Source organism: Lathyrus oleraceus, chromosome 2 (genome assembly GCF_024323335.1).
Source record: "Lathyrus oleraceus cultivar Zhongwan6 chromosome 2, CAAS_Psat_ZW6_1.0, whole genome shotgun sequence".
Classification (NCBI taxonomy): Eukaryota; Viridiplantae; Streptophyta; class Magnoliopsida; order Fabales; family Fabaceae; genus Lathyrus; species Lathyrus oleraceus.
In genome coordinates, this window is record NC_066580.1 from 50,630,654 (window position 1) to 50,641,081 (window position 10,428).

Genomic DNA, 10,428 nt, shown 5'->3' on the forward strand with positions numbered 1-10,428 from the left:
TAATGCTATAAAATGACTTCAAAAATGAACACAGACAAATTTCGGAAATGTATCTCCGGACAAGTTCATATACGTTACGGAGATACATTTCCGGACATGATATAACTTTTTTCAGTAAAAATAGAAGGTTAATGTGAGCAATGCAAAAGATGAAGAAGAATCTTTACTTGAAATTCTATCTTCTTTTGCTCCCTATGATGTGATGAATCAAAAGGATGGAGATTTAGAGTGAAAAAATAGATTAAGAATTAAATGCTTTTAGGATGAAGGGTTTGGTTGAGAGCCACATGGAAAGTGTCTGTTGCTTGAGAGCCAGCCAAGGCATGAAGGCTCAATTGGGCTGGTGGTGATTCATTAGCAAGGATTGTCTCAAGTTGACTCAGATCCACATCGTCGCCGTCTTCATCCGCGATCATAAAAAATGCACGACCACCACAACGGTGCTGCGTTAACCACTTTTGGTCACAATTGAAACAAAGTCCCTCCTCACGCCTCTCAGGCATGTTAGAGCTGGACCATCGAGACAAAACAATGCGATGGTGATGCGATCTTCAGGTGTCTGGTGATATGTGAAGAGTTGTGAAATTTTGAAGATCCAACCATGTGCATCAACTCCCTTGAAACGAGGAACATTCAGGTTCAATCGAGGTAAATGGTTTATGATTTAGGGTTTAGGGTTCTTAGATTGTTTCCAATCTAACAAGAACAACTGACATCTATTTTGAGAGCTCATCAATTCTTTTCGTGGAAGAGGATCCGGTTACCGCCATTAGATTTTGGTGAGGGAGACTCTCACTGATAGCACCAATGTTATGTTAAAACGATTCATACAGTTCGAAGACTAAGAAAACCTCCTTAAGAATAAAGAGAAGAGGAACTGATTGTAAATTCATTCATAATCCAAAATGGAAGAAATACAATGCTTAAAAAGAGACTACAAGAAAATAACAACTTCTAACAACTTCCACAAAATAAAGGATTATTCCATGCACCATACCACAAAACCTCAGCACTTGATTTGCTGCCGCTTCTAAAACAGTGATCATTTGCACATCTCATAGTCCTTCAATTTGGCATATAGTTGGATTGTTCTTTTGAGCATTGTGCAATAATATTTGAACATAAGATAGTCTAGAAGGGAATGAATGGATCATCTAAAAGCTGCTAGAAGTTTAGGGATCAAATAATTTGCGGCAATACGGTTTGTCTTCTCAGTAGGATGAAAAGCATCCCAAAACACATACTTGTTTGCATCTTTGCATGTTAGTGGATTCTTGTCACTGCATAAGTAGCTCATCTCAAATGTTCCAGTTGAACAACATGCCTTCTCTGTCACCTCAAATCCTGCAAAAACATATAAAGTCCATATTATCATTGTAATCATTTTTATGTGTTTTTCTTGAACTGATTTTAATCCCAACTAATCAAATAATTTTATAAAATTCAGTACAATTTAGAGCAGCGAGAAAATTGTATGGACCAGTTCTTAAAAATTGTATGGACCATTACATTATATTGTGGGGACTAATTTCAAATAATCTATATGGACCAATGCTTGAAAATTGTCTGAAAAGCACTAAAGGATATTTAGATTGTGACTCAAGTGATCCCTAAAAATGAAATATGAGGCTATCAACAATATTAAAACACAGTCATTTTGTTGCTTGAATGGTAGAGAAGTGTCCTTGCCTCCATAAATTTGTATTAATGAGCAAATATAAAAGCATACCTAATAAAACTTTAGTAGGGTACAAAAGTTTTAATAATTTCAAGTAGCTGCTCTAAAGTACATTCTATTAACCAAATACATTTTTTTCTTCACTATATTTTGTCTTAATTATATTTTAATAATTTTTTTTTTTTAAATTTAAATCGGATCGTTTATGTTTTGTCTTAGTTTACAAGGACCCCAGCTTAAATGTAGGATAGGCTTACGTCGTGAACAAATAGAGAGGCTATCAAATGCCACACCAACCTTTTGTACAAACATTTTTAAATTATTGATTCATTAATATAAAAACTTAAATTAATACAAAAATATAAAGAAATGATGTTATCAAGAATTAAATTTTATACTAATAACTTAAATTCATTTAACTGGACTACTAAATATCATTTCTTTTATCCCTCTCAAACATTTTTAATAGAATTTAAAAGTAAATTCTTAAAATTTTAATAAATGTGGAATTTTTTGTATCAAATGGGGATTATTTTATTTATACAAAAAGGAAATATGAGATTTTAATTTACTTTTCTCTTCCAATTTTACTTATTATTTTTGTATTATATCTAATAACTCTTCACCATATATCCATATAACAAAATTCATATAGATCATCTATATAAAATTTAATATTAATCAAAAATCATTTGGTATATCAATAAGATGCATAAAAATTTATGACTATGTCTTTAACAATTAAATGATTTTCAATTGATGTTAAATTTTATAGGAATGATCTATATAATAATATCTTTTAATTCAACAGTAAATTTTGTTATACAAATATGTGGTAAAAAGTTATCAGACTAATATATATATATATATATATATATATATATATATATATATATATATATATATATATATATATATATATATATATATATATTGTTTGAATTAAAGTATTATCCTTTCAAACACATTCTAAAAATATTATGAAATTTGAAACAAATATTCACTAAGTTAAATTTTAAAATTATTTTTATTAAATAAAGGATTCAATTAAAAAATACCAAATAAATTTCATTGAATATTAAAACATTTTTTTTTAAACATATATTGTATTACTTATTTAAGATGATTTGAAACTAGAAACATTTGTTTTAAGAGAAATAAATTTTCTAAACATGTTATACTTATTTTGAATGGAGGTCATTCTACTTATTTATTGGAAAATCATTGTGCAGCCCCAATTTCAGACACAATATCACAGCTTATTATACTTCCTTATTATAAGAAATTTAATTATTTTTCAGAATCATTACATATCTGATGTATTTGATCTAGTTCTGATAATTAATAAATTTCAAAAATTAAGGTAGTAAGCGATAAGCATTTACTTACAGACTATATTTTTTATTTTTAAAAAATAACTGTTTTTTTATTGAAATAAAAAAACTGTACCCCTTTAATTAGTTTTGCTGCATTGATTATGAAAATAACTTTAGGTTCAAAAAGGAGCTACCATATTAATGGATCCATAATTAATGCAGGCTACTTGTTACTACTGTTAGTACAATAATGGTAGAGTGCGGTTATCTCCAGTCACACATGTAACCATTGATAACTATTCGATTAAGATTGGACAATTATGTTTTAAAATAGATCATTTTAAAAATATAAATAAAAGCAAATTTATGTTTTTAATCTTGCAATCAAGATCAAAAAGTTTATAAAATCGAATATATCATCATATACGGTAGAGAATTTGGTTTTCAAAATGATATGTAAATCGAATATATCAATTTTTTAAAAGACATAAATCATACTAACAAATAAAGAAAACATACCATAGAAGGAAGGTCTTGCAATGATATCAAAAACAATATCATAAGCATTTGCCGACAAAGCCTTCAATTGAGGAAGCTCCTTATTCACCTTATAAATCATTTTCTCCAACTTTGCATTAAATTGTAAAGCCACTTTATTATATTTCTTATTGCAACCATGATCACCAAAAATATTTGTAGCCCTCTCTAATGGCAGACACCCTATAGGAACAAGACCAGTTATGGATAGTTTCCTAGCACCAAGTGAGTGCAGTTTTCTCACAAATTTTTCCGCAATATCCACTAGAAAATCTTGGTATTGTGACACTGTAAAATGAAGTTGTCTTGTTGGGAAAATATAGTAGTTTTCTAGAAAATCATTGGTTCCTAAGCTTATTAGGTATAATGATTCACTTATGATTTCATTTGCTTTCTCTTCACCAACATGGGCTCTTAGTTTTGCTTGATACTCTTTGTAGAACTCTATTTCCTTCCATAGTGGTATCACATTCTGTAAAATATTCACAACCCATGTTAATTAATTAAATTAATTATAATTATAAATATATATATAAATATCAACTCCTACACTACACATGGTATCACACATTGTCACGTCTAAGGTATCAATGGCATAGCAACCACAACATATCTCCATTAATTATCATAAACAATCTCTTTAATTTGCTTGACAACCCTAACTTGTATGTTTCTATTACTATCAATGGTTAAAGTTATGTATATTATTTGTTTTTTTTCTTCTTTTTCTAGTCTATTTTGTATACTTATTGAATCTATATATCACTCTTAATTTTTGTCTTCAATTGAGTAAAAAAAATTCAACATGACTTAAGTTTTTTAATTTTTTTTCTAAAATATAGGTATTCTCAAAGCGCGCAAATACAAATATTTTCTTTCAAATGAGAGATAACCATGGTAGACAACATAAATCTTTTTTAAAATAATTTAATATTATTGTCGAACAATTAATTAAAATGGAAGAGATTCATTACCGTATCATTTAAGTATTGTTCGGATAAGTTGTATTTTTAATCTTCCTTTAAATAAAATAAATAAAATAAAACTTTTTTGGCTCTAATATTAACTCATTAAAAGGAGATAACAATTGAAAATTTTATATAATTTATTACATAAAATAAGAATAGCTTTAGTGATCAAAAAGATTATCTTAACAAAACAATCACTATTATGTTAGTGACTAAAATGTTTTTACTATATTTTTATAAACTATATAAAAAAGAAACTTACAAGTACATCAGAAGTTGCATTATCATATCCAGTTCCAGCAGAAGCAAAGCAAACACCAGTAACAAAATCATCAATGTTATAAGCAGGATCCAAATATGCTGGTATATTCTTCTTAACACCAAAAGCCTCGGCGATGAAGTCCGGTGGAACGCGGCCGTTACAAAACCGTCCGGTGGGGCGGCCGCCTTCGAAGTCGCGGCCATAAGGTTTAAAGTTGCTCTTGAGAAGTGTTGCTATCTTATTATTGTTTCCAGAATCAACAGAAGAATCACCAAACACAATTACTGCTGGTACATTATTTCTAGTTTTACAAGCCACCAAGATAACATGGGTTATTAATATTGCCCATAGTACGCAAATGTATATAAGCCTCATGATATATAATAATGACTGTGTAAATCTTTGGTTTTATTTCTATTTGGAGATGCTATTCTGGCTTCCACATAAACTTTATACATGTATATATAATAGTTTGTCAAGGTTAGATAAATGTGATTAATGCTCACAGAAAGTTTGGTTGGGAGTTTTTAATGATTAGTTTGTATGTGGCTTCTAACATTTCCGATATATATATATATATATATATATATAATATATATATATATATATATATATATATATATATATATATATATATATATATATATATATATATATATATATATATATCGTACAGTAACAAGAATTCATCGAAGATCGGAGACTGCGAGATGCAACGGTGGACTCAAGCTTCTGATGTAGTGAAAGAGGGGCTGACTTGAAAGGTTAGCACTCCAACATTCAAGTAAATGAGTGAATAAAATTTGAATTTGAATTATGTACCAGAAAAATGGGACGCTTCCACGTCTGGTTTATTCCTAAGATGAAAAAGATTTGAAATTTATCTACGGTTGATGTGACTTGTCTAGTTCGCCCCACGTCTGGTTTATTCTTAAGATGAAAAAGAGATGCAGCAGACTATGCTATTACACATTGGTTGCAGATCTTAACAGAATCCCTATTCCAACGTCTCTCTCTTAGAGTTGTTGCATTTCAATGTTCTCTTGCACATACAACTTTCCAACGACTCTTTTATCTGCCTCTATAAAAGGAAGTTGAAGATTTGAAGGAAGGTTAACAATCATCAAACATCTTAACGGAACACATTGAAGGAAGTTGACTCTTTTATCTGCCTCTTATCTTTGTATATCTTAGAAATCTTAAGTGCTAAGAATCATTGTGATTGTTGTAACACTTATATACTTCTGATTGTGTATCAAAGTATAATTGTGATTATTTCTACTAAACTGTTTGTTTAAAGTAGAGGAAGTCTCTTGCAAGGTTGCTTAAGCAGTGAAGTCTCTTTCTTCTGTGCATGAGTAATAAAGTCTCTTTCTACTGTGATTGAGCAGAAAGAAAGGAATGACTATCTAAAGTCTCTTTCACAAGAACAATCTTAACAACATATCTAAAGCCGCACAAAGAAAGGAATGAGTATCTATGAGCTTTTATGCAACAGTTTCTAATCCCTTCTTTAAAATTATATTTTAGAAGGGCTTCTTATTTATGAAAGAATAATTACACTTCATTGTGTTAATTTTACTTATATCAGCATGACAGAGAATCTTATCCTATATCAGAATCAAGCATCTTATTTTTCAAGTTTGTGCTTCCATCTGATTAGAGTAGCAGAATGTGATGATATTCATAAGCTACTATGACCAGAAGCCCTAAACCAGCTTCTGGTGTATAATAGCCTCTGAAACTCAAAATAAGGATAACTGAACCTCTGATAAGCACACAAGTGGACAAAACTTTTTCTATACCTCTGGCACCTGTCCTCTTATGTGTCATAATCTGGAATGTCTTTTGACACATGGATTATTGTTATTGGGTAAAAACTCCTTCGACCTTTTGTGTTTGTCTTAGTTAATATGCCTCTTACATGTTTGTATGCATATTCTATTTTTGGATTAAAATTATTTTACACTTAAAATCACGCTCTATTTATCAGACGTACACAAAATCCCACTCTCACTTCCCACACCTCTTTTTCTTAAGCCTCCTCTGAAAAACCTATTTTTATGAGCCCATTGGTAAGATATTGAAACCTTATTGAAAATGTTCCTACTAAGTCCCCTGAAAAATATGAAGAAAAAGACGATTTTGATGGCATGTCTGGTGATTTGTCAGACAAAGAAGAAAACTTTAGAGAGAAGAAGGATCAATCTATAGACACTGTGAATATAGATGATCTAGACTCTGATTATGAGTCCATTGGTAAGATATTGGCTCCAGGAATAGCTAAGAGGTTAAAGAGAAGAAAGGGGAAAGTTGTCGAGTTCTCTAACAAGCCCTTAAAAGCTCTCAGGAGAAGTACTAATATTGGTCCTACAAAAGGGTGGAGCAAGGTTGTTACTCATGCCACTAAGAAGAGATTCTTAAAGAGAAAGGAAGTCCCATATGGTTCTAGTGATTCTGACTTTGATGTCGAATATGATGTTTAAGACATTGTTTCTGCTACAAGAAAGAAAGCTTCTAGGAAGAAGATTCCAACCAATATTCTTGAAGTTCCAATTGACAATATTTCCTTTCACTCTGTGAAGAATGTAGAGAAGTGGAAATTTATTTACCAAAGAAGACTGGACTTGGAAAGGGAACTTGGAAAATATTCCATTGAGTGCAAAGAAGTCATGGGTCTGATTCAAGAAGTTGGGTTGATAAAAAGTGTGACTGGCTTTGGCAAGTGTTATGAAACGCTTGTTAAAGAATTCATTGTGAATATCTCTAAGGAGTGTGATAAGAAGAGGAGTAAGGAGTTTAGAGAGGTTTATGTTAGAGGAAGGTGTGTTGATTTCTCTCCAGAAATCATAAACAAGGTTTTAGGCAGAAATGAAGAAGAACAAGCTGAAGTGGAAGTTCCTGACAATCTCATTTGCAGAGAAATTATTATAAAGCAAGTAAAGGAATGACCTAGAAAAGGGTAGCTGTCAGCAAGTTGCTTGAGTGTGAAGTATGCAGTACTTCATAGAATTGGAGCTGCTAATTGGGTGCCAACTAATCATACAGGATTCGATAAGTTCATTTATAGTGTAGGAACTGTAAGACACCAATTTTGACCCTAAGATCTCTCATGTCATCTCATCATATGCATTGACATTGGGATCATACCTTGGCATGTTGGTGTAAGCCCTAGAGGCCAATACATTTTGGTACTTGTATCGAATAATAAAAGGCATTCTCTTTATTATGGTTGATTAATAAAGTCCCTGGAATAGATAGTCCGTTTAATGTATTAAGTGTGACTTAATCATGAGAACACATTAAACATAAGGACACTATTCCTAAAGTATCCGTAGTCGAGCTTTAGTGTGAAGTGGGATAACATTAAAGCATTAAGACTATTATGTTTGTAGACCGATGATCATATCTCATGGATCATGGATAAAGAGTTATCAAGTCTTAAACATAGGTATGGATATTAGGAGTAATATTTATACCGGATTGACCTGCTATGAGAATACTATATAGAAAGTTATGCAAGGTGTCATAAGTTATTCTCATGGTGATAATAGTGTATTACACTCTTCGACCTGAAACCACTATGGATCCTAGATGTAGAGTCGAGTGCTTTATTGCTGATCCAACGTTGTCCGTAACTGGATAACCATAAAGACAGTTGATGGGTACTCCACAAAGCATGCTGAGGGACATGAGTGACCTAGATGGAATTTGCCCATCCTGCATAACAGGATAAATGTCTATGGGCCCAATATTGAACTGGACAAGGATGACACGGTCTATGCCTTGTGTTCAATATAGACATAAGGGCAAAAGGGTAATTATACACATAAGTATTATCACAGAAGGAATTGTCAGATCACATGACATTTTCGTGTCTTGGGTAGCAGTGATGTGTTGCTAGATACCGCTCACTGTTTATTATGTTAAATGCGTGATTTAATATAATTGCCAACGTCACGAAAACCTACAGGGTCACACACAAAGGACGGATTGATGAGAGATAGAGTAACTAAGGAATACCGTAAGGTACGGTGCCCTTAAGTGAATTATAGAACATCGTAAGGTACGTTGTACTTGAGTAGAATACGAAATATGGTAAGGTACCATGAGCTTAAGTGATTTTGGGCATATTATAAGATATGGGCCAAAATACACTTAAGTGGGCTTTTAGCTTGAAGCCCACACAAGTGGGTCTATAAATAGAACCCTTGTGCAGAAGAAAAAATTTGCGGTTGCATTATTTTCGTTTTCTCTCACTCTCTCTCTCTCTCACTCAAAGCCTTCATTCGTACCAGCTAGCACTGAGATTGAAGGAACCCGTTCGTGTGGACTGAGTAGAGACGTTGTCATCGTTCAACGTTCGTGATCGCTTCGTGGATCTGCATCAAAGGTTTTGATCGTCACAAGAGATCTGCACCAAAGGTTTCAGTCGTCACAAGAGGTAAATATTCTATCACTGATCATGACCATTCGTAAGGATCTCTAAAGGAGAAAATTTTAATTTCCGCTGCGTTTTGGACCGCAATTCTCCTTCAGTGGTATCAGAGCCACTTGATAGCTGTTTAATTTCTGTATTAATATGATTAAAAGACAGAATGAATCAATTAATTAAACGAGTAATTAAATTTGGCATCATGAGTGTACGAGTTGGATGATTGATGTTGACTATGCTTCGGAATCCGACATTAGTATGGTGAAGCAGCGATACATCGATCGTCCATAGGTTACGCAATTGAGACCGATCAACTTATATATGATATAAGTAATCCTAATGCAAAATACGGTATATGTGATATACTGTTTCTGTTTCGTTCATTCGAACACTAAATGATTGTTTTCCTTTGAGCGATCAATGGTCATTTGCTTCGGAACCCGACATTAGTATGGTGAAGCAATGACCTGTTGATCAATCATACTGAATCAACAATCGAGGTGTGTTTGACGGTCTGAAATTGGCGCATTAGGGTTGGTGACGGCGCAAGGGTTGTGCCGTCAAGGAGTTGTGAATTTAGGGCTTTTTTGAATAGGTCCGTAGACTGTTTCAAAGTCCTATTAGTTTGGCCGCGTGAAGCTCATGTGACGAGCGTAACAGGCGTAACAAACTGGATGCGTGACGGTCGTAACACGACCATGACGGTCGTCACACTCACATTGCCTGTGACGGTCGTCACACGCCTGTGACGGTCGTCACACTCCCAGAGTCAAAATTTTGGGGTTCCTGTTTTGTGACTACGCAAGGGTTGTGTTCATGCGTAGTGTGATCGGTCGCCGAAATTTAATTTGGTTTTAATTAATTAAAGGAATTAAAATTAATAATAATAATGTGTTTGTTATTATTGCCTTGTGGTGATCAGTTATGGCCTTAGTTGTCCTTTATTTTGTTTTGGGTTTTAAATACGACCTGCGTGTCGTGCCTCTCCTTTTAATCTCTTAATGTAACTTCTTTTCTCATCTCAAACCCTCGTATGTAAAACGAGTTTCTTTTGGAATGTAATGTTATGAAGAAAGAGAAGAAGACAATGTTATGAAGAAAGAGAAGATTTCAATATCAAAGGAGGACAATCTTGAAGATCTTGCTTGGAGAAGCTTAGAGAAGAATTCAATATTAAAGGAGGACAACCTTGAAGATCTTGCTTGGAGAAGCTTAGATCGTTGTAGGTTAAC

General features: G+C 32.8%; 2 protein-coding genes across 2 annotated transcripts; one reads left to right on the forward strand and one right to left on the reverse strand.

The window, feature by feature from the left end:
• Window positions 1–868: 868 nt before the first annotated feature.
• LOC127118047 (GDSL esterase/lipase At2g42990) lies at window positions 869–5,205 on the reverse strand. The gene is made up of 3 exons (XM_051048181.1): window positions 4,762–5,205; window positions 3,514–4,003; window positions 869–1,344 (listed from the first exon to the last, which is right to left on the reverse strand). The coding sequence occupies exons 1-3, from the start codon at window positions 5,134–5,136 to the stop codon at window positions 1,151–1,153; spliced, it is 1,059 nt and encodes a 352-aa protein (XP_050904138.1). The 5' UTR covers window positions 5,137–5,205; the 3' UTR covers window positions 869–1,150.
• Window positions 5,206–6,914: 1,709 nt separating this feature from the next.
• On the forward strand, window positions 6,915–7,712 carry LOC127121887 (uncharacterized). Its single transcript, XM_051052318.1, has 2 exons — window positions 6,915–7,206; window positions 7,249–7,712. Exons 1-2 carry the CDS (start codon window positions 6,915–6,917, stop codon window positions 7,710–7,712), a joined length of 756 nt encoding a protein of 251 aa, XP_050908275.1.
• The last annotated feature ends 2,716 nt before the right edge of the window (window positions 7,713–10,428 follow it).